Here is a 24,176-nt window from a genome sequence, read left to right as displayed (position 1 = left end):
CCTTAAGGTGTACTGAAGTGACATATTTGACCCCTGCAACCGAAAAAAAAAACCCAGCAACCATGGCTGAAATCACCAACTTCTTCCAGCAACCAAAAAAAAAACCAGCAACCATGGCTGAAATCACCAACCCGGAATTTGGGTGGTTTCAGAAAATCAGCAACTCAAGGTGTCAGATTGACACCAAACTAAGGTCGAGGAAGCCTTTTAGGTAAGCCAATAATGTCCAAAAATATCATACATAACTGATGGTCTGATTGTAAATAATCTCACATTCAAAGCTGTCCAAAAAAACCAGAAAAACAGGGCATCGCCAGCCCCTTGGAGAAAACTGATTACACAACATCAAAAGCTTGAATCAGCCTTTGATTAGGTTCGAAGGTCCTTACCATAAGGCCCAACAAATTCAGATGTAGATACTCTGGACTTGCGTAAGATTCAGATGTAGGGATCATACTCTGGAGCGAACTTCAAAGAAAAGAGTCTAATCTGAAATAGTAACCTACAAATTTACCTGTTTTAGTATTCTTGCGTTCTCTCCTAAATGCTATATGATTTCAAGCATTTCATGTTTTGTCTGCAAAAGAAATCCAAGACAAGTTAGCACAGGATAAATGAAATAAAAATAGGAGGAATGCAAACCCTAACCCTTTAAAATCAAGAAACTAAAGAAGCGGAAACAAAAGGCGGATAAAGAAAACCCAGAGCCGTTCACAGCAAAGAACGATTGGGAAGATTAAAAAAAGGGAAGGAGAAGAGGAGTCAACTTACCATCTTCTTTCTGTTATATACCATCACGGGCTTGGAATCGGATTCGTTGGGAGAGAAGGAAAGAGGGGTCACAGGACTTGAAGACTCGACCTTAAGGCTCGATTTGCTGCTATTGTAGGAGTTAGAAAGCAGAGGTGGAGATGAAGGAAGATGAGGAGGTAATGGGTTTGAATCGGCTGCAGATCGCCTTCTTTTAGCACCCCAAGAGAACGAAAACGAAGAACCAAATCCATATTTCTCTTGGGCTATCAGCTGCGGCAGTTGAAGCAGGATTTTAGCGGCTTCAAATTCGTCATCATCGAAGAAGCTACTGTTGCTAAAGCTCCCACTGTTGCAAATCTGATGCAACAGTGCGTCAGATTTACAACTCCATTGTTATCGCCAGGTACAGATTCAGATGTAGGTACTCTGGACTAGGGATTTAGGTGAGTTAATACCTGGACTTCAGAGGCGCTAGATTTGGGCATCGAGTTCTAAAATTCCCTGTTGATTGGGTTCGAGTTCTAAAATCCCTGTTGATTGGGTTCGTATGAGGGGTTAAGAAGAAGGGTACTTTGGTAATTTTAATTTTACTGTTTTCTATTAAATAGGTGATAAGGGTACAATAGACATTTTCATTTAAACACCAACAGTAGACTAACACCGTCAGGTTTCAGGGGTATCAAGTAATTGTTTCAAACGTTGATAATCGTAAGCAAAATGGCCACACTACAGGGGGTGTCTAAGTAATTTTCTCTAAAAAAAATGATGCATATGACCCCATATATGCACATTCTCTCTCCAACTCTCCCCTCTCCTCTCTCCTCATTAACATTTGGGTCGCACATACTACACTCCCACCCGGACCTGGCTCCTACCCAGCCATGGCAGGAGCACAAGGGTGGGATGGTCATGTCACATGTGGGGCCCAAGCGTGACCCAAATTTTTCTCCTCTCAGGTTTTCTGACTGGTCAAGTTTGCAGGTTCCTCTTATAGGGGGGACGAAAATGATGACCTCACCCCACCCAGGCAGTGTGTTCGGACAGGGGGTGAGGTCGTCATTTCCACCTTCCCTATTAGAGGAACCTACGAACCTAACCGGGTAGGGAACCTGAGAAGAGAACGATCTGTGGAACCCACCTGTAAAATGACCACCCCACCACTATTTTTGCTGTTGTTTAGCAGGACTGAACTGTGCAACTCTCACCACGGCTAGACAGAATCCTTTTCCCTCCCACACCCACAAAAAGAGATGTTCTCTAGTATAGTTGGTACCAATATACGAGGCTACATGTCGTTTGCATTATTTTCAATTTTTTTTGTCAACTTAATTTTACCTCGCATTTAATCAGATGGAACTACATGTTGGTTTTAAAAGCTTTCGAAGGGCAGTCTAAAATCTGTGTTCTTGGTTGCTCAAAGACCCCGATCGAAACACCCATCTGATTGAAATAGTATTTTTGATATTGTACAATAAGACTGATAATTTATAATAACACAAGACTCCAATCATAAGATCAAATCAATGGTGTTGAGGGGATTCTTCATCCTCCACTTCAGGAAAACTGTCTTCCGTTGCTATATAATAGGTGAACAAATGAGTCAAATTATTTATTGAACAACTTCAGCATTTAGAACGCAGATATATCAGTATCTCACGATTCAACTGTTCATGGATTTGGATCCTACGGAAGAAATTTGTTATTTCACGGACATGAACACATAAACGACACAGTTGGAGCAGATTTTCAAAGAAACCCGGGTGATGGACTAGAGAAAAAGCACCAAGCCGCCATCAAAACAGAATAGAGATTGTAGAAAAGTTTTAATCATACAGATAAGAGACGAGCACAGATTTGATTGTCACACCAACCAGAACAATTCTCTCACCATGTAGAAAACAAAGCAAAGCCTCCCGTAGCACAATTTCCTCATTTTTTTTTTCTAAAAAATCTTTGGACAAAAAACAAAAAGTCATTTATCTTCACAAGAAAGCTACATTGTACAAACAGCACGAAGAAAATTACACAAGGCACTGTGATTGTACCTACCAACAACTCTATGATACATGGATGCCCATTACAGGTTTTATATTATCTGACCATCATATATAAGACCCCATATGTCCTCTTGAGAAAAAGGAACCAGGGGGGGAGGGGAGGGGAGGGGAGGGGGGACAAAAAGAATAATAACTAATGAGACAAATACCCAATGACTATCACTCCAACTGGGAGAAATAAGGACTTTAATATAACTTCTACCTGCCTGTGGCTCAATGTACAAGAGGCTCAGGAGAGATCTGCACAGTCGTTTTGGTACTTCTATGATGAAAGTAATCAACCAATCCCACTACCTGCAACCTTGGGTTTAACTCAGCTCCAATCAGACTCCCGCTTTGCCAATCTCGCCCCATATGCCGAGGGTATCGAGGTTTACGGTGAAAACCTCAACTGAATCATGGACATGACCGCATGTTTCAGAATTCCAGTCCAGTTCAAGCCGTCATGTTTTGTGTAAGACAACCACCACAACCCCAGCTGGTGGCACTAGCCTCAGGTCGCTGAGGCCATTGAAAGAATATCAAACACCTGAGGATATTCTAAATCCAGGCAAGTGAACCTCGATCATTTGCAACTTGAGGGCGGCCTCTAGTTGGTGTTGGAGGTCTGTTAGCATTAAGCTCCTGATCTCATACAAACCACATAAATCAAGTCAATCCTCACCAATGTCTTATGTTATATAAGAGGTCTATCATGAGCGAAAGATTATTGGAAAAAAACCATGTTCAAACCTGCATCCATGTATCTTCAATATGGTGTTCTGGTGATGTCTCTGGTGATGAAATTGCTGGAGGTAATGGATGAATGAGCTTTGGAACTACCACAAGGTCTCTTCCTAAAACTAAGATTGCCCCAGCATTGTTTGCGGTACCTATAGTAACATAACAAAATTAGATATCTGAGTCAGCAGAGTTCTCCATACAGTACAGAGGGTAATAACAACATACCGCAGTAATTGGTGGCGGAGAAAAGAGTAATCAAATGTCCCTGCGCAAAACGTTCAAAGCCATCCATCACACACTCATGAGCACGAACAATCAACTGGAGATCATTGTTGTTGCAGAATTCCATGACACGATCAGGCTGCAATACAAAACTCTTTCAGAGAAAAGCACCCACTTCTGAAAGTACATAAATAAATTAACAAGAAAAAGTTCAGGAAAAATGCACTATTCCGAAGAAAAGATTTGACATCGCAGAACAGGACTCACTTGACAAAGGGTTCATGAAATTAAAATTTGAAGCAAGAAACTGGAGGAGCATGAGACTAGGATTTTGTTTATTTTTACTTTTTATTTTTTCATTCTAGTAAAATTTCAAGTGCTTAAATTAAGTCAAGCAAAAAACTGAAGTGCAAGACTAGGAATTTCATCATCATAAAATCTCATGTGCAACAATAATTATATCTCCAAAAGACTTTTAACTCTTTTTCCGGGCCTTGTTATTGGACACACATAGGTGACCCTCCAAATTTGTGAAGTGCAATGTGGCAAAGCTCCACTGGGGCCCAAATTTCGTGAAGAGGTTGACCCCAAGGTCCCCTGCCCACACATCAAGTTTCAGCTCAATCCAAGTTGGCCAGGTGACGAAACAAACCATAAAAAAATCCAGGACGACAAAGAGGGTGCATGGACATATATTGGGGGGAGGGATGTATGCCATTACATGGGAGGGAAATGATTGTATTTGAAGCTGAAATTTGACATGTGGTCAATCCAGACCTTGACCTGTGTCTATCCAACGGTCGGACATTGCCAACATCCTGGAAAGAGGGCATTTGCTGTCAGGTACAACTTCAGAGTGGGTGATCCATAGTTCTTCCCTTCTCTTTATTGCAGTGGACCAATCAACAAGAGGGAGCGAATAAAAAATGGACATCCATCAGATGGAAGAGGTTTCCCTTGCCAGAATCTAAGTGTTAATGGCCAATTTCTGAAGCTAGTGTCGGTACAATACTTCATATCATCTGAATGAAATACAAGAATCAAAATGCAGAATAACTTATAAACAACACAAGATACAAAACACGCAACAGACATTTCTCTCAATTGTCCAAACTATCAAATCTTTGCTCATCACTTATTAATACTTTATCTGGAAATAGCCCCCCTGCGAAAGCAGGATAAAGCTGCGTACACTATGACCCTCCCCGAACCCGCAGTGGCGGGAGCCTCGTGCACTGGGTACGCGGTACGCCCTTTTTTACTTATTAATATTTTATCATTTTCACTTTTAAACCTTAATGCATCTAGTATAGCTGAAAGATCTACTCTTCCTTTCCCTCATTTTAGCTAGTTTATAGATATTATCATCATATTTCTTAGTCCTTGCGGTTTGTACTATCTTCTTAGCTTCATTTCTAGCAAATTTAAAACTTTTTAAATCCTCTTCAGCCTTATTCCTTTGCCAAGTTTTGAAACTAGATTTCTTAACCGTAATTGCTTCTTGAACTTCATCATCCCACCACCAAGTTCCGCTAGATGAATGTTACAAGAAATCGTTGCAACGATAGTGACCTTGCCAATTTCACAAGAAAAATTACAAATAAAAGCAATAGCATACTGGGCATACTCCGTCACAAAAAGTAAAAAGAACTTCTGCACAACCCCTAACCGCCCCCCATCCCAAAAAAAAAAAAAAAGAGGATGGATAACAATGGACAACTCCTCAAGAGAAAAGGGATACTTTACAACAAGTACAATTTTGTGATTTTCAATCATCTCAACAAGTACTACTACAAACCAATCACCATCAAGTCCTTACCGAATGACAAACTCATCTAACCTTCTTAAAATAAATTGAATGGTACTAGATCCTCACTGAAGATACTGATTTTAAACCAGACATAACCAAGAGCAGGACCCTACAATATAACAAAAATTTAGAAAAGGAAGATGAACTCACCCCAAAAGTGACCAAACCTGGACCTCTAGCATTTGGTCGTAATCCTTCAACACTATCATTTTCTGTTGGATCAGACCTGAAAACAGGAAACCAATATAAGAATATGACAAACAGATCACATATGAAGTATTACAGGTAAAACAAGCACCAAAGGAAAACAATAAAGAAAAATGCTGACCACAACAAATCCATTAGAACAACTGAGCCTGCTTCCATCGTAATCGGACGTTGAATGTTCTCTATCTGCTCTACATGATTTATGGACCGACCAATACCACCATGCATGCAGATGATTTTCTTCTCAATAAGGGCAGCTAGAGGAAGCCAATTGAATAACCGGTTTATGCGATGCCATGCCCAAATTCCATCCCGCTCCCCCTGTCAGCATTTACAAAAAGCGGTTGCTGCAACAAATAGAACAAAAGAAGCAGCAAACAGAAGATATTGTTTGGGTATTGAATAATACCATGCGCTCAATACACTCAATCCGGAAGCCAAATAGAGCATTGATATCTGCTGCCTCATGGTTCCCACGAATTAAATGTACATTATGTGGATACTCAACCTGGAAAAAATAAAAAAGAATCATCAAATCAAATATCAGCAGAAAACATATGTGAGTATAAAAATTAACACTAACGCACCCAAGCTGTACCTTCAGGGCAAGCAGAAGAGTAATAGTTTCCAAGCTGTGTTGTCCCCGGTCAACATAATCTCCTAGGAATAAATAGTCGATATAACTGTAAATCATTAAAAAAATATTAGGATAGATGAAAAAAATCTTTGACCATAAAGGTACCATTATCAACAATCCCTAAACTGAAGCTAATGGAGAAGAATTAGGCAAAAATTCTTTGTTGTAAAAACAATAAAAAAAATAGCCTCATCCTGAGTAACACTGGGACAGTTGAATAAATTTCAGGGGCATAAGATTTTTGATTCTGTTCAATATTCAAATATTTGTGGTGTCAAAATCCAAAGTTTTAACTAATTGAAATGCTAATCCATTACCTGATGGAAGGAAAGATAAAAACTTCCGATCAATAAGCAGACTACTTGGTTTGTTTGTAGATCAGCAACAAACACTACTTAGGTAAAGTGAACTCTGGACTCCACAGAAGTCGGAGCAAACTGTGATATGCACACACCCAATTCATTAGACATAATATCACAGGGCTGCAAAGCCAGGATATCCAACTGGGTTTAAGATCTTAATCAGGCAATTTAGCAGTAAATCATTAACTTTCAACAGCCAATCCCCTTCTGATTCATTAAAATTTGATCCTGTATATATCCAAAATCTCCTTCTGGGGGTACAGAATGCACAGAGACCTGACCTTAACAGGGACTTTGATGCAGGAGCACCCCTCCAAGGTGGCTCCATATGTGCCTTCCACATAAGCAGGGCATTGGCTGGTTTCCTGATAGAGACCCTTGGGGTTTATTCAATAAAGGTGAATGAAGATTTTTCAGTATAAATATAAATTGTTTTTATCAATTCTTACGAGTAATTTTACAAAAGACGGTTAGAGCAGTCTTTTAGGTAGGGCCGAAGAAAGAAGAGCAAGACAGTAGTTTATCGGCTTAGGTTGTATCTAGGCTTTATTACTTGGGCTTATAATGGTCTAGTAGTCATCACTCATCAGAAGAGTTGAACATGAGGGTGATTTGAGTTTCTAAAACAGAGTTGTCTGTTAATAAATTGTATTCGGCATAAGACTCCATTATGTGGAATTTTTATAAACAAGGGGCCATAAGTTGCAAAAAGGTCTTCTGGCTTTTTTAATTGAATCAATATTGAGTACAGCTTTGTCGTTTGAGGTGGAATGGCCATGTTCAACGGAGGCCTTGGGATGCTCCAGCACGGAGGAGCGATTTGATTCAGATTGAAGGAACTAAATGACCCTAGGAGAAGTGGTGAGGAAAACGTGCATAGCTTAGGCCTGGTATCAAGTATGACCTTGAATAGAACTGATTGGAGGGCTAGATTCCCTGTAGCTGACCCCATTTAGTGGGATAAGGCTGAGTTGCTGTTGTTATTGTTGCAATATTTAGTACAGCTTCAGTTCTTCCTGGTAGTCTTTGGTCCTTGTTAATGCTGCTGCTACTGCCTGTTGTCATGTTTTTCTTCTAATTTAGCTTAAATACTTCAGTTTGTTCTCAAATCTTGCAAGTGTTTTCTTCGCTCTAATTCATTCTCGATTCAAGAAATATTTTATGCTCCAACGTGAGCAATCAGTTCAATCAATCGGAGCTCTAGTTGGGCTTGAATAAAGTTGAAACTTGAGATTTCAGACCTGGACAGTGGTCAGGTTCAGACTCCAAGCTCTACGGCCATATTAATTCTACTTGGTTTGAGTTAAAATTCAGATTAGTTGAGAATGTAATTAAAATTCGATTTCTCTACTGCATGGCTACAGTTCCACGGCAGTAAACAGTAGCAATTTACATAATTTTTCTGTGGAGCTTCTCAACCTTCTATCTGAAGTTCTTTTAGAGTCTTGAGTTAAGGATACTTCCTTGAAGTATGGCTGGATTTGGATCTCTGTATGAGTTATTACGAATATTGGTCAGTGTGGTGTTACTGTTCATCCATGAAAATTATACATAATTATATTATTTTAATTTTCTGGCTGGATCTACACACTATTCTCCATTTTAAAGTTACGTGGGGCATGCATAATCCTTCACAGAAGTTGTAAGAAACAGTGCAGACTGCAGAATATCTGAACTCAAATATATTAACACAAATACTTACGCGATGTCTCCTGCTGTTGAAGGAGACCCATACTCATCAAACAGACGCATTAGATCTCCAAACTGCCCATGCAAATCACCGAATATCTTCACAGGAGCCCTTATTTGTAGCACGCTAGGTTCAGTTGAAAATATCCTTTCAGCACTGTCACAAAGATCTGCTATTTCATTGCAATCTAAGAAGAACTGCCGACGGACAGGAGGCTTCCAACCACGAGGTTTCAAAAGATGTGCAATCACCTGATGATAAAAAGACAAGAAGGCAGCAGACGCATCAAAATAAACTGAATAATATAAGTTGTATGGAGTATAACTGAACAGGGGAAAAGAGAATGCAAAATCAAAAAAGTAAAAAAAATAGTAATCCCATTTCTTCTCTGGAATTGTTTCTAACAATACCACTATTATTAATATACATTAGCAAGTCAGTAACTGTTTCCAGGAGCCAATGGTTTTCAGTAATACTATTTCAAGTTTTCTTTCTTAAATGTCAAAGTCAACTTTAATCATTGCATCATGATTTCCTTTAAAGGGATTCTAATGTGTTCTCAGCAATAACACTCCCCTCTCTGCTTTGAGAATATGGCAGCACTTCTGCAATTTCCTGAAGAGACTGAACTTAAATGGTGGCAGGACGATAATGTTAAGGGAAAGTATTTAGCTTTCTCAAGAAATCATACATTACAAGGAAAAAATGTGAAATAAGAAGACCAGGTAATTGTGTAATCTGTGTTCATTTTAGATTCATGAATGCATTAGCGGATGAGCTAGCTGGGGAGTAAGGAAAGGCCAGTGAGCGAATCCATGTATGACGGAGACTAACCTATTGTATCATTTGTAGTTCAGGTTGAGGAGCTTGATTACCCTATTTGGAATGCATCACATAACCTGGTTCTGATCTTCTAATCTACTAATAAGTTCTGCAGTCATTCAACCAATAAGGAGGTCCATTATCTTTCTAATCATGAAACAAGCTATTTGTGTTCCTAGTAGAGTCCAGAGCTAATTTTTTGGCAGACATTGAAAGTATACCAATTGGGGAACCCATGTGTACATATATGCATATACGTATGTATCTAGAAAGACCCACATTCACAAGCACACACGCATAAATATGAAATCACCAGAACAGGAAATCTAAAATAAGAATGTACACTTGTGTACCCAGATTTCTTGTTGACAAGGGTGTCAATATGCACCCAATTACTGACAAACTAAACCCCCATTTAGTGGATACGGGTTTGATTCTAGCCAGCATGGTTGGCTCAGGTCTTGATAGGGTCTATTAGTACATGATAATCAGTATACCACCAAACACATTCTTACTCTGGCAGGAATTGTTGGAATTTCTGGTCTAATTGAGGCTTGGAAGATTTGCATCGCTCTCAGGATGAACCTAATAGAAAGGTTTGACCCATTGAGGATGATTGTAATTTTCCCCCAGAATTCTACTTAAGGGACCTGTAATAAAGTAATAGTTAACAAAATTCTGAAGATGTATTGACTTCCTTAATTACTCCATTGCATTGGAGGTTTTTTTTTTTTTTTTTTTTTGGGGTGGGGGGGGGGAATGTAAAGATTGGTGTAGAGGCAACCAGTAATAGTTAACGTCGCATATGGGGCAATGTAAATTTCAGACATTCAAGAACAGACTTCACACTCCTCAGGATATTATTGACAATATAAACAATTTACTACCAGTGTTGCCAAGCGGGACTGCACTGTCAGTTCTGTCACAGGACAGCTTTAAGATAGCGAGATGACAAATCGATTCTCATGACAAAACCAGTACACAATGACTAGATATTCTGCACTCTAGCCTCGTCCATATCCAAAGTTACCTGACTCAAGTTTGATGATTTCTACCAGGAGGTTAGGGCTTCCAATCCTACAGAGATAGTTTGGGTGGCATCATCCTAGTGTAACGCAGAAATGAGGCTTATGAGACTCCTTGATCCAAGAGTACTAATTTCCTGGCCACTGTTGATGACAGTAGGCGAAACTGCAACTGTAATCAGTTGGTTCCACGACAAGGATAACAAGACCCACAGCTTAGCTACTAGGTTGAAATCTCATCCCATTGGATGCCAATGTCAACATTTCTCCATTACAAAGAGAGTTGTTGAGAGAGAGATGTGGTAGAGGAGGAAAATTTCTACCTCTATAAAGGCATATCATGAGACTAAATTATATTTGACCTAGCACCATACCTTCTTAGGCACGCTATTAATAGACATTTGCCGATCTAATAGTTTCCTAGCTGCAGTTGCATTCTCTGGAGTGCCATAGCTAACCCGTCTGCCTTCATTTTCAAACTGATCTATTGAAAGTTGCCTGACCATACCACCTAGAGCTCCTCCCGTCTCTGCAGCAACAACCACCTGCAGATTCATATAAGGAAAAACAAGGAAGTTAGGGTTATACAGAACATAAGCATTCTATCGCTAGTACTGACTACTGAGAGAACAGAGAAACAAAACTGACAGCTCTGTGGTGCAGTCGAACTCCAGGCGGAGGCACATTATTTAACAAATTAGCATCGGACATCTTAATCAGGGTAGAATTCTGTTTCTCATTCAGAGTAGCCTCTGCTCCTTGATCCCTGTCTGCCATTTGCTCAATGTCTCCATTAACTTGTCGGGCTTTGGCAGCAGCTAGGGCAGCACTAATAGCTTCAGCCTCTGCTGCTGAGGCTTCGACCAAGTACTCAACACCTTTGGTCAGTCTCCTGCAGAATATTTACATTAGCAACTCTGTCCAAAAACAGAGGAAAGTTAACAAACATTCAGTAATAGCATATAAATATCTTTAGTATATTTTGATAGCTCACCTAGGTCCCTGAAGCATTGCATTTTCAGTGCTTATATCTGTATAGATATCTCCATTTATAGGAGGAGCAACAGGATTACCCAACACAACTGCACCATCAGGAACTGCTTCAGGCATTGCTGGCCTTGTTCTTTCATCAGCAAATCCATACCTACCAGTTAACCTCCCTGCTTGTATATTTGCAGCAGCAGCTGCTGCAGCAGCTGCTGAAGCTGCACTGGTAGTTTCAGCAGCAGCAAGATCCTCAGCAACAAGCAGATCATCTAGCAAAACTCCTATATAGCACAAAAACAAATTGTGGAAAACATGTTACAGTATCCTCAAACTGGTGGATTAGTTAGTGTGTCAAAGCAGAAGATTCATGGAATTCCAAAAAGTCCCGATACAAGAGAAAAACCTTGTAAATATGCAAAGTGAATTGTAGAGCATTAAAACAGACTTAGCTTGCCCACAAATAAATACAAGTCTGCTAACATGACGAAACCAGTATATACTCAATGAACAAATGAGCGGTTGTCCATCAAGATTGAAAAAGATGCCACTATGAAAGAGCAAAATAATCCAGTGCCAATGTGACACCAGGTCATAAAATGAAGTCTAACAAATGATGCTGTCTCAAGTAAACCCTATACTTTCTAACTTCATAGATAATAAAGTGAACAATTTCTCTCATGTTAAATATTTCACAAAACAAAAGGCTGTCAAGACGACTACTAGTCATCCTGATCAAGTCTATCACTAATCGACTCTGGACAACTGACTAGCACAACCAAAATCAGTCATGTGGCAAAATCACTAGTTGGTGCTTTGACTATAGTATCAGATCAATTTATGGTTCCAGATCGGAAATGAGTTGAAATATCTGGACCTCATTCAGACTCAGGTCCAGTTCCAGGTCCTGCCCCTGGGAAGAATGTCTTACGTAAAACATAAACACAGTTAGAATCAAGCATAAGTATGCAGATCCAACAAAAGCCTAATGCATAGCTAAGATCCATTTGACATGCAATCGAATATAGAATGGAGTATATGGATCCAAACTCATCTGGGCCCAACCTATTTTATGCCATTCATTATAGCCTCATGATTCTTCAAAAGTAGCAACCACAATCATCTGTAACCCTGCTTTTCACTCATAGACCTCACGTCTTGGTTGATCATCCATACCAATGTACCGCTCCCTCCCATCCAAATTCAAACTCACAACCCTCGACCAAGTTTTAACTAATACCACAAGAAGGAATGACATAATGCTGTGCTAGTTTGGATGAATAACAGTCATGGATTTCCTAGGGTAATAGAACAAAATAGATAACACAATTTAAACAAAAAATAAAATATATGTTTCTGTAACACTACAGATCCCTCAGTGCTAGAACCAGCACATTGTTAAAATCATAAAAAAAACATACTCTGGATGCATCAGGAATGCACTGCCAGTATATCAATCAACGAAAACAATCTAAATCCAACCAAAATGTTAATGTCCCATGTAACTCTTGACCAGTCTTCCTCTTTCTGTCTTTAATCCACCATAGTGCTGATATAAACATAATGAAATTTTTAATCATCTTTGGCTACTACAACAAAAAATAATGCATAACCATAGCAACTAATTGGAAGCTCCCTACTTGGACATCAGAATAGAATGCATGTGGATAAAGTCATGACAGTTTAGGTTCCACATCTTACCACCACGTAGACCACCATAAATAAAGATCAAGTCACCAACAGCAGCAGCTGCATGCCTACAACGCCTTGTCAATTCAACTGCAGCATCTCCACCAGCTGCATCAGCACTATATCTTCCTGTTCTGGGACTTGTAACAACACCCTTTATATCACACCAAACTCCCGCAGCAGTATCCAAAACTGAACAAAGAGAATAACATAGTACATAAATTTCCTTCCTCAGACAATTCATTCATTCAGACAAACATTAATTATTTTTTCACCCAGACCTTCTACTGAACAATAAGCAAAGCCAAGATATGAGGGGATGAGAAAAGTCAGCTGTCATCTACAATGTCATAACAAACTAGTGTAATTGAAAATGTCAAACAGTTTTATATGGAGTAGAAAAGTTAGAATAAGAGAAGTACCATATATGCCTTTCCAGCCAAGGACAATGTCTTTAAACTTTTCAAAATAAATTTATCACTTAGAAAATGCCATTGAAGTTAATGACAGTTCAAATGTTCATTCAATCTTTTCAGAATTTAGAAGAAATTAGCAATAATTAACATGAAAATTGCCCACAGGGTTCTTATTATTTGTCCGTAACCATCTACTGCCAAATGATCAGTAGCCAGTTCATCTGAAAACCACCACTAACACACATGAAGTGGAGAACTGATAGATCTATTTCTTAAAATAGTGGGGAAAGATTTATCCCACTAGCATCCCACAATCAGACCCCTCCCCCAAAACCGCTTATCTTTATTTCTCCTTTTGTGTATACGCAGGATCACAGCCAGAGCCACCAATAATTCAATCAAATAGTTAACTTTCCCACACCAATGCCATTCATTCATCAACAGTTAGTATCATAATTGCTCCACTAGTCCCAGTAAATCTCTGGCAGACTGATTTGTTCCAGCAACATCTTGCCTTGGACCTCCAGTCACATCAACATCTCCACTTTTCTAAAATAAACCAAATAGGGAAAGGGGCACAAGGGGTAGAAAACAGCTCACCTGTTTATTAATTAAGTCAAAAAGATGTGCCAGTCCCACATAATGAGATGTGATGAATCCCTATCTTGGAATATTTTCTGGGCAAAAAAGGGATTTGACAACCAACTTTTGAGAATGTTGTTTTTCTTACTATTTCTGAGTCTCCAAGGGGTCTTCCTTGGGTTTGTTGTCTCTTCTATGGGAGTGTCTGCTGACCCTAAGAAGGTTAGAACGATTTCTGAGTGGCCTAAACCAACGAGTGTTCACGAGGTACGTAGTTTCATGGTTTAGCTACATTTTATAGGAGGTTCATACGAGGCTTTTGTTTGATTATAGCTCTCATCACCGATTGTATTTCGAAAGGAGAGTTTAGTTGGACAAAGGCTATGCCAAAGCCTTTCAACAAATCAAGGAGTGAATGAGCGAAGCGCCTGTGTTACGCCTTCAAGGCTTTTCTAAAGCCTTTGAAGTGGCGTGTGATGAATCTGGAGTAGGAATAGGTGGTGTCCTAAGTCAGGAGGGCCATCCCGTTGCTTTCTTTAGTGAACAATTAAATGAGGCCAAGCAACTATACTCCACCTATTATAAAGATCTCTATGCAGTAGAACATGCTTTGAGGTATCGAAGACATTACCAACTTCCACATGAGTTTTTTTTCTACACCTTTTATTAGGCCTTGCGGTATTTGAACTGGCAAAAGAAGCTCAGTCTCCCACACGCAAAGAGGGCTTCTGCAGGACTACACATTTTTATTGAAAAACAAAGTCAGGTGTAGAAAATAATCCGGCCTATGAGTGTTAAGGTGATCAGATTCGAGAGAATTAAAAGCAACTATGCATCGTGCTGTGACAATGGGGATATTTTTGCATCTTTAAGTGAGGAACACTCAGGAACGAGCACCGAATATACCCTCCAAGATGGCTTCTTATTTCAAGGCACCAAGTTATGCCTTCCCAGTACATCCATTAGAGAGTTTGTTGTATGGGAGTCACATGCCAGAGTTGCTGCAGTACATTTTGGTAGATACGGGACGATTGTCATGGTCGAAGGCAGGTTAATTTGGCCTAGTCTGAAACGAAATTTGACAACGATCATAGAACAGTGTCACACTTGCCAGATGGCAAAACAGAAGAGGCAAAATACCGGTATGTATACACCATTGCTCGAGCCACATGCACCATGGCAAGACTTGAGTACGGATTTCATGTTCACGCTTCATAGGACAGTTAGAGGACATGACTCTATTTTTGTTGTTGTGAACCATTTTTCTAAGATTGCTCACTTCATACAATGTTCCAAGACATTTGATGCTTCACATGTAACCAAGTTATTCCTTAGGGAAGTTGTTAGGCTACACGTTTTACCCAAAACAATGGTGTCTGATAGGGACTACAGTTTGTGAGTTACTTTTGGAAAACACTTTGGAAAATGTGATGAACAAAGCTGCAGTTTTCATCTGCTTTTCATCCCCAAACAGATGGTTGGACCGAGATGGTCAACTGTAGTCTTGGGGATTTGTTGAATTGTCAAGTGTGATCATGTCTCAAGTTGGGTTTCACGCTCATTGCTTTCCAACAAGTCCAAGAAAGCTTAAATCTGATTTATATTGAAGGAGTTATGTACCAGACAAACTTAATTTAGTGTGCGCGAATGCTGTCAAAATCACTCTTAATGAAAATATTTTTTGGACATCAAAACAAATGAATATTTTACCGCACTTTAGCAATGTTTTACCATATTAAGATTTATGGAATTTTTAGATTTTAGAAAAACCCTAGTATTAGAAAGTTGAAAATTGCACCTACCGCCGAAAATCCAGTTTTTGTTCCTGAACTGGGGGGGTTGACTTTTTTTCCTTTTGGAATTTGATTTTTTAACTATTTTTATTGGATTCAAATAGGGGGTATTTGCTTAATTACGAATAAAATATCTTAAGTAAATGAAATACAAATACACACGCATAAATAAGTGTCTGTCCTGTGTCTGCCCTGGTTTTTGGTAGAAGTGTCTGTCTTGGTTTCCCACCAACTGAAACTCCTATTTGGACCATAGTTGGAAAACCAAGTTTTCTGACTCGACTCGTTTTCTTGAAAACCTGGTGACTCGGACGAATCAAACCTGGTCAGGGCGAGTCAAGTTTTTTTGCAATTTTTTAAAATTCCTTGTTCTCCAATATATACTCAAAGGACCTTATCGGCTTGACCTTTTCTCCGACTTTAGTCACACTAGTGTTTCCACTGCAATTATGTGAATCTTCTCTTAATCATCTCTATATAGTTAATCAGAATGGTTCCCATGAAAAAATCAATCTCATGTCATTTATTTTCACATAGTCGTGAACCCAAATATCTAAATCCAAAGAACCCAAATCAGAAATAGCAGAAAGAACAACTACAATTGTCATTTTATCAGGTCTTCCTCCATTTTCATTTGGTGAGATTTCCAGAGCCTTCATGCAGTGTCGAACTTCTTTTTTTTTGGGGGGGGGGGGTAAAATGGTGCATCTGTACAATTTCCATTGGAGAGGATAACAATGGTGGTTGAGCTTGATGATCAGGTTCAGTGGTGGTGGATGTGGAAGGAGAGACTGGCTGAAGGTGGCAGAGGTCATGAAGGATTTGCTTCTGGTATGACTATTGCCTGAGCCTCCAAAAACAGAACCTGCTATACTTGTCTCGCCGTCACCGGCCAGGAGTTAAGAAACTTGAAACTGAACCCTAATAAGAAGGTTACATTTTGCAGCCTCATAGGAAGATGGCAAAACAAACAAAAGCCACCGCTTAGGGTTTGGGAAATTGAAGTTCAATAGTGATTAGCAAAAGTCGAGGGCAAGGGAGAATGGGTCATTAGAGATAGGACGAAAATTTTAATGAAGTTGGCGTGACTCGGGTGAAACAATTCTTGTGACAATTTGACCGAGTCAAGGCATTTTTTACACTGGTCGAGTCTACATGACTCTTGACCAGGTTTTCCAAATTTTTTACTCGACTCAGGTGACTCAAGCGAGTCAAACCCTGGTTTTTCAACTATGATTTGGACTTTGTTTTTGCAAAATCTGATACTGCCATTGTGTTTAAATGGCCTAAAATAGGCTGAGTACCAAGTTTCAGCCCCAAAATAGGTCTAAAACCCATCGAAACCAGCCTTCGAAGTTGAAAAAAAAAAATTACACCAACACAGCCGAAATCTCGTGAGATCTCGAGCCAACTCAGAAATTTGGCTGGTCGAAACCCGAGTTTTAGTTCCTTGCCGAGGACAAGTTTCAGTGCCTTAATCAAGATTTGCTAGAGAAATATCAGAGTCTATTTTCACAGGAGGCGAGTTCTTCCCACCCGGGGAGAATCAATGAGGACATCACTCAGGGATTTAGGACATATCAGAGGAGACGCAGACGTACACAACCACACCTCACTTTATTGTGGCTAGATGACCTTTATTAACTTTTGTAGATGCATATTTCTGTTTACTTATGTGTAGTTTATTTTATTTTGTTGTATTTTATTTTATTTGGTGTCAAAATTGTTATGTAATAATGTTGTAATGTTCAGTGGGGTAGTTATTGCTGGAGAAGTAGTTATTAGGGAGTAGTTATTGTTGGAAAAGTAGTTATTAGTTTTTTTTTCTTTTGGGGGGGGGGGGGGGGTGGGCTTTAAAAGACTGTTTTGGGATGAAAGACAAAGAAAGATGTTGGAACTTGTGAGATTTTCTCCCATTCTCTGTAGCATGAGTGATTCCCTGCAAACCTTGGAGTGAATCCAAGTTGGTGTGAAGTCAAGTGCCCTTTCTCTTCCCTACTTCTTCTCTCATAGGCTACCATCCTCTCCCTCTCCCCTATTCCTTTTCTATCAGTCGCAGTTTTCCCACTTTTGGCTTAATTTATAGTCTCAAAAATATGGAGGTTCATCAATTAATAGTAAGGAGGCACTGAGGATACATTCTTTGGAGTTTGGTAGTAACTTAGCACTTGATCACAGCACTCCAACTCGAGGGACAGCAAAAGAAGGTTGGTGCAGGACAGGTTTGGGAGTTCTAATACAAGTCTAGGGATTAAATGAATTTGGGTTTGGCAAGGTCTACTAATACAAAATTCACAACATACATGCAGAAAATCAGATTTAACAGCAGCCATAAATGATGAATTTTCCAAAATACAAGTGCAGAAAATTCATTCTAGGATTCATGGAAATTTAATAAAAGATACATGATAGGCAGTACCTTCCTTTGCTTTCCCTCAAGTTGGAATGTTGTGATCAAGTGCCAAGTCACTACCAAACTCTGGAAAAAGAATAGGGGAGAGGACGAGGGTGGTAGCCTAAGAGAGAAGAGTAAGAGATGAGAAAGGGCATTTGGCTTCACACCAACTTGGATTCACTCCAAGGTGTGCACGGAAGCATTCATGCTGCAGAGAAAAGGAGAAAATCTCACAAGTTCCAATATCATTCATTGGGAAAATAATCCTCTCGAATTCCATAAAATTGTGTAGTGCGGCAGTTCAGGGTGGAGATGTCGACACTTGGCATCTCGGACATCCAATGGTGCCAAGCTCGAGAAGAAAGGGAAAAAAAAGTCAATGAGCTCGGACCATTGGATGTCCGAGTTGCCAGGTGTCAACATCTTCACCCCGAACTGCTGCACTGCACACTTTTAAGAATTGGAGAGGATTAAAATCCCATTCATTGTCTTCCATGTCAAAATACTGTCTTTTAAAACGCAAAATGAACAAAGAAGGAATAACTCCCAAATAACTACTTCTCCAGAAATAACTCCCTAAATAACCCCCTAACAACATTATTACATAACAGTTTTGATACCAAAAAAAAAAAAATAAACTATACATAAATAAACAGAAATATACATCTACACAAGTTAACAAGGGACATCTAGCCATAATAAAGTGAGGAGTGAGGTGTGGTTGTGTACATCAGCATCTCCTCTGGTATGTCCTAAATCCCTGGATGATGTCCTCATCAAAGGAACTGACATATCATGTATCCTTTATTAAATGCCCATGAATCCTAGAATGAATTATCTGCACTTGTATTTGGAAAGTTTCATCATATATGGCTGCTGTTAGTTCTGATTTTCTGCATGTATGTTATGAGTTTTGTGTTAGTAGCTTCCCAAACCCAAATTCAATTAATCTTTAGACTTATATTGGATTTCCCAAACCTGTCTTGCACTATTTAAGTTTCTGATTTCATTGTTGTGCTGAAACCCTAAACTCTAGTCTTATTGCCAATAGGATTAGTCCATAACTCCAAATCTGACCATCTGATTTCAATCAGATTTCGAGGAGTTATTCTAGACTATTAAAGTGAACATTCGACCAAAATTTCATTCCCATCTGAGTTATTGATTGTTACTTATTGAATTTCTTCTAAATCATGCCTTTTCCCTCACTGCAATTCTGGTTTTCAACTGAGTTTCTGACCCTAATCCGTTAGGCTTTTAGAAACCCATCAAGATAATGTGCTGGACATCACATATCAGTGTCATTACATATCAATAATGAAAGACAGTATCTTTTCGTCACATCCCTTCCTAGCTTAAATTTATGGTTAATTGCTCATTAAGTACTCTAAGCTTGGCCAAAGTTCCAAATACTGGATCATTTGGTCACATCTCTTCCAAGCAGAAACTTATGCTTAATTGCTCATTAAGTCCTCTAAAATTGGCCAAGCATTCCATTTGAAACTCTAGGGTGCATTTCATGGAGCATTGTCACATTTAGCAGCGTTCTCAGTATCAAGAGGGACCACCATAGAAGGATATTTAAAGAATCTAGAGAACCAACTCACAAAATTAGTACTGTACGAGGGCGCCTGCGAAAAATGAAGCATCGCCTTGCCAAAAACTACAATATGTTCTCTTTTCCATAGTAATGTGTTCGATCAAGAAGGTCTCCAAAAGATGAAAGGGGGGGTGGGCCGAGACTTTAGATGTGTAATATGTGCACCTTATCCATCCTAGATGTCCATTCACCTGAATCTCTCAGGCCACCTTCTCCTGTTAGATATGCTTCACCCACCAGAGCCCGCCCCATACGCGCTCACCCTGAGGGTAACGCCCAATCCCAAACTAGTTTTTTGAGGTGGCTCATTTTGTACCAGAGAAGCCCATGTATGAACAAGGATTAATTTTACTTCCCTATCTAGCTACTCTAGGGTGGGGGGTAGGTCATGATGGGGAAGTTATACATACCTTTCCATATTTTGTATCTGGCGTACTTCACTTAATTTTCTCTGGAGTACTGGGCTTTGGCGATATTTATCATGCACTTCTCCGACCTGAGACTCTAGAAGAGTCTTTTCCATTCTTTGGTTATGTATCGAAAGATAGAAATAAAATTACCACAATTTTGGGTACTCACTTAATGTTGTTAGGTTTATTCTAATGCGTGTCTAACTCTCTGTGAGGAAAAGCGAGCCTTTGGCTCACCTTGTTCTGGCACGCTAACCGTTGTATATAGTCGGGCCCTTGCTTCTTTAGGTTGAGATACATATCATCTTTATATAGCGGTAGGCCTTTTCTAGCTGCGGCGCTCAAGAAAACGATGCAAATTACAGCAAAGCCAAAAAGCCGTAACGCACTAGACTCTCACATTTTTTGGCTTCACTGGTTAGGGGTTTTCTTCGCTCCCTCTTTTTCCAAGAATTCATGAGCCGCTCAGAAAAAGCCTTCCATTTCCGTCAAATGACCCGGCCTCCCCTGGCTCTTCCACCGTCTGGGCTCCCTTTCCTAGCTATGCTATGCTTTCCCAAAGCAGGCCTACCATGTTTCACGCCTGCAAATAATTAATAAGACTTCATTGGATGGGGGTCTGTCCTTTTGTAGGAGGATGATTCACACAATCGATTGTTTATCTTTCTGTAAAAAAGAGCACCCCAGTGACCGAGGCTCCTACTACTGCAAGGTCTGGGAGGGACAAATGTACACAGCCTCACCCCCTGCTTCGCAGAAGAGGCTGTTTCCAAGTTTCGAACCTGCAACCAACAGGTTGCAATAGCACAACTTAACCTGCAAGGTCTGGCGCAACGGTTAGGCTTGGCCACTGTATATCTTTCTGTAATAAGGCCTAATAGTTGTACAGTTTCCAATACCTGATGAAATATGGTTTGTGAATTTTCTCGCCTGGGGAAGGGGGGAGCGTTTCTCAAAGACAACCAATGCAGTACTTGTTCTTCATCAACAACTCCAACTATTAGACACTATTTATCATTTACATCCTACAATACTCTATAAATAGCAAACAACGTAAGAATATTAAATTTGAAGGAGCCTGGTGGGTGGAGCAAAACTAGAACCAATAGGGGCATAGTCAGACCACAACAGCCACTACAATCACCTCAAAACTCATCTACTTTGCCATCCCATGATCATGTTATTAACTATGAACAGTATGATGTACTATTTCTATGTCTAACATATCACATCAATTACAGTCGTCAAGGTGTCACCTAGGCGTTGCTTCGGTGACTGCCTTGGCATCCAGGAGCCTTAACAGCTAGTGTTGCCTTGGTCCCCTAAGCGGGCCTTTTTGTCACCATGCGTCCAGGCCCTCTCCAACACCATGGTTCGCCTAGACGCCGTGACAACTATAATATCTAAAGCTTCGCTATTATATGCATTATGCAACAGACAAATAGGTCTCAAATCAGCTGAGTTAGAAAAGTACCTGCCACACTTGAGGAATCTTCCACCATACGGCCACCACCAAGGGCCCCTCCAGATACATGAAGCCGTGCATTAACAAAAACCTAGAAAGGGTAAATACACAAAAAAATATATATTTACAAAGTTCTATCAAAAATAATAATATCTACTGGTTGGAGGGAAGACTAGAAACTCACTGCTGCATGTTGATATCTAGGAGATGGCGAGACACCAGGAGCAATTGCCCATTCCCAACGACCATCCCGATGTTTGGCCAGACCATATGCACTTGCAAGTGGCTACAAGAAGAACATAAAAGTCATATGGTTATTAGTTACGGTGGAGAGAAATGCTCAAAAACCGGTACAAGAAGTGAAGACCTTGAATAACCCTTGACTAGAAAGGCATTAACAGGAAGGAGAGGAAGGAGAAAAAATTAACTGATTCAATATTGTTTTCCTCCCAAAAATATTAGCCCAGCAATAAGTATTCATGTCAAAACACAACTAGACATTTGTGTATGTATGCTGACCTCAGACGTGCCCAATTTCTAACCCAACAGGTAAAAATAAATAAATAAATGAAATTGAACAAACACAACATTTATAAATATTAAGATGCTCCCTCAGGGCTCAAAAATGAGGCACATAGAAACCAGAAAACATTGGTTTTTAATACCAGAGAAAGCAATGAAGATCTCATTGACACTTCTTACTACAACCAGCAAGAAATATACTGATTTGATGTTTGTTCATCAAGATAATGCAATTAGGTCCATTGTATCTCACACGTACCCAAAATGCCAATTTTATATCTCACATGTACCCAAAATGCAAATTTTGCTGAAGTAACAAAACAAGATTGCTAAAAATTATACTCTTCTCGACCTACTGAACTTTAGGGTCACAAAATGCCAAAAGAAACAGGGGATTCCATAAACAAAACATTGTTCAAGCAGGTCATTCCAGCTCACCACACTGTTTGCATCTCTCCCCCCACAAAGCAGAAGAAGACCATCGGAACGTGCACTTGCTGTGGCATACCTACTCAAGCATACCACGGAGAAGTCAAACCCCAATTGAAGCAGAATATTAAACTTTCAAAAAATCTTAGGATAGCAAAAACATTAGGACAAAGCAGATCAACCACAATTACAAATTAACTAAATGAATACAACTTAAGAAAGCAAGCATTAAATAAAATCATTCTCACAAAACTATCAAAAAAAAATCATTCTCACAGTAACTAGAACCAATTTGATGTTCAGTTCATTCTTCCTTTATTCTCTTTTTTTTTTTTTTATGGAGGGGAGGGGGTTGGGGTGCAGTAAGTTAAAATATAATTCACAAAATTTGAATAACCAAGTATCTGTGAAGGTTGTCTAATGCAGCGAAGTTCTCTCTATTTACAAAAATGAAAATAATGAGTTCTCCTTCAATAAACCAAAAAATAAAGTTAAAAAGAAATCCTGCCAGCATCTTACGGTAGAAATGGCTAAGTATACTTGCTTTCAAAAAAGATAAGGACCGAGTTTCTCTTCACCCCCATCTTCATGAATAAGATGGGACACTAGGGGCAGAGGTGGACTTCATACAATTGGGGGGGGGGGGGGAGAATGATGGCCCTCGATTGTCTTCGCCGTGAGAAAAGAGAAACTTTCTCCAGAAAATAAACAATTTATGTTTGAACATCCAGCACATGCTTCAACAAGATAACAATTAGGCTCTCTTTGGTATAGTTTAAATTTATGTTTATCTGATACATAAACATAAATAGATGTGTTTGGTATGATTTACGATCCCTATTTCTCATTAAAATAAATCAATATATGCATAAATTCATAAACAGCTCGAGAGTTGTTTATGATTTATCACCATAAACTGTTAATGTTTGTTTATGCGGGTACCATTAATGAACATGTGCAGAATTGCTATTTAAGTGAGGGTAATTCGGTAAATTTAACCAAAATTAGAACAAAGCCTCTCTTTTGTCCCCCTCTGTTTCTCCAACCCCACCCGACCCCCACCATAATACATACTATATTCTTCACTTAAGCATACCAAACCTATTTTTCATTATATAATCTATTATTTCTAGTAGTAACCAAATGATTATTGTTTATAGTCCATAACCTATTATCATAATTGATTATTCATAAATAGGTCATAAATATAAATATAAACTATGCCAAAGAGAGCCTTAGTTGTCCAATAAATAAATAATAACTGGAAATCGCAGTCTCATCATCTAGTGGTGATGCTTTACTATCATAGGAAAACACTTAAGAGAAGCAAAATCCAACTTGAGGTGAGGACCATTCAACAATGTACATGTTCTTGTCTGATCAAACACCTAGGAAACATCCACCGATGGGGGACTATCAAGGTACCCTAGCTACCTATAATGTCTTACCTAAAAGAAACAAGGGGAGAGGGAGGAAGGAGCCCTGCCTTTATTTCATTTTTAATAAGTATTTATATTTTATTGATGTATTAAAAAGTGTTCATATTATGTCATCATACATACATGTTCATATGACTCGAGTAA

General features: G+C 39.3%; 1 protein-coding gene across 2 annotated transcripts in view; it reads right to left on the bottom strand.

The window, feature by feature from the left end:
• Positions 1-2,705: 2,705 nt before the first annotated feature.
• The window catches only part of LOC122667240 (serine/threonine-protein phosphatase BSL3-like), a 35,248-nt gene continuing 13,777 nt past the window's right edge, over positions 2,706-24,176 (bottom strand). The window contains exons 7-21 of one of the 2 annotated variants that reach the window (XM_043863486.1): positions 22,603-22,672; positions 21,827-21,928; positions 21,652-21,733; positions 12,994-13,173; positions 11,303-11,576; positions 10,957-11,203; positions 10,683-10,853; positions 8,474-8,712; positions 6,371-6,455; positions 6,182-6,280; positions 5,894-6,093; positions 5,716-5,791; positions 3,759-3,894; positions 3,543-3,682; positions 2,706-3,434 (exon numbers count right to left, since the gene is read on the bottom strand). In XM_043863486.1, the coding sequence (XP_043719421.1) occupies positions 3,351-3,434; positions 3,543-3,682; positions 3,759-3,894; positions 5,716-5,791; positions 5,894-6,093; positions 6,182-6,280; positions 6,371-6,455; positions 8,474-8,712; positions 10,683-10,853; positions 10,957-11,203; positions 11,303-11,576; positions 12,994-13,173; positions 21,652-21,733; positions 21,827-21,928; positions 22,603-22,672 (2,185 nt within the window). In that variant the 3' untranslated portion in view covers positions 2,706-3,350. The remainder of the gene's footprint in view (positions 3,435-3,542; positions 3,683-3,758; positions 3,895-5,715; positions 5,792-5,893; positions 6,094-6,181; positions 6,281-6,370; positions 6,456-8,473; positions 8,713-10,682; positions 10,854-10,956; positions 11,204-11,302; positions 11,577-12,993; positions 13,174-21,651; positions 21,734-21,826; positions 21,929-22,602; positions 22,673-24,176) is intronic. The other variant, XM_043863487.1, reaches the window with a different exon arrangement.

The sequence above is a fragment of the Telopea speciosissima genome, chromosome 7 (assembly GCF_018873765.1).
Source record: "Telopea speciosissima isolate NSW1024214 ecotype Mountain lineage chromosome 7, Tspe_v1, whole genome shotgun sequence".
Taxonomy (NCBI): domain Eukaryota; kingdom Viridiplantae; phylum Streptophyta; class Magnoliopsida; order Proteales; family Proteaceae; genus Telopea; species Telopea speciosissima.
The sequence above is the reverse complement of the archived record's forward strand: the minus strand, read 5'-3'. Positions and strand labels throughout refer to the sequence as shown.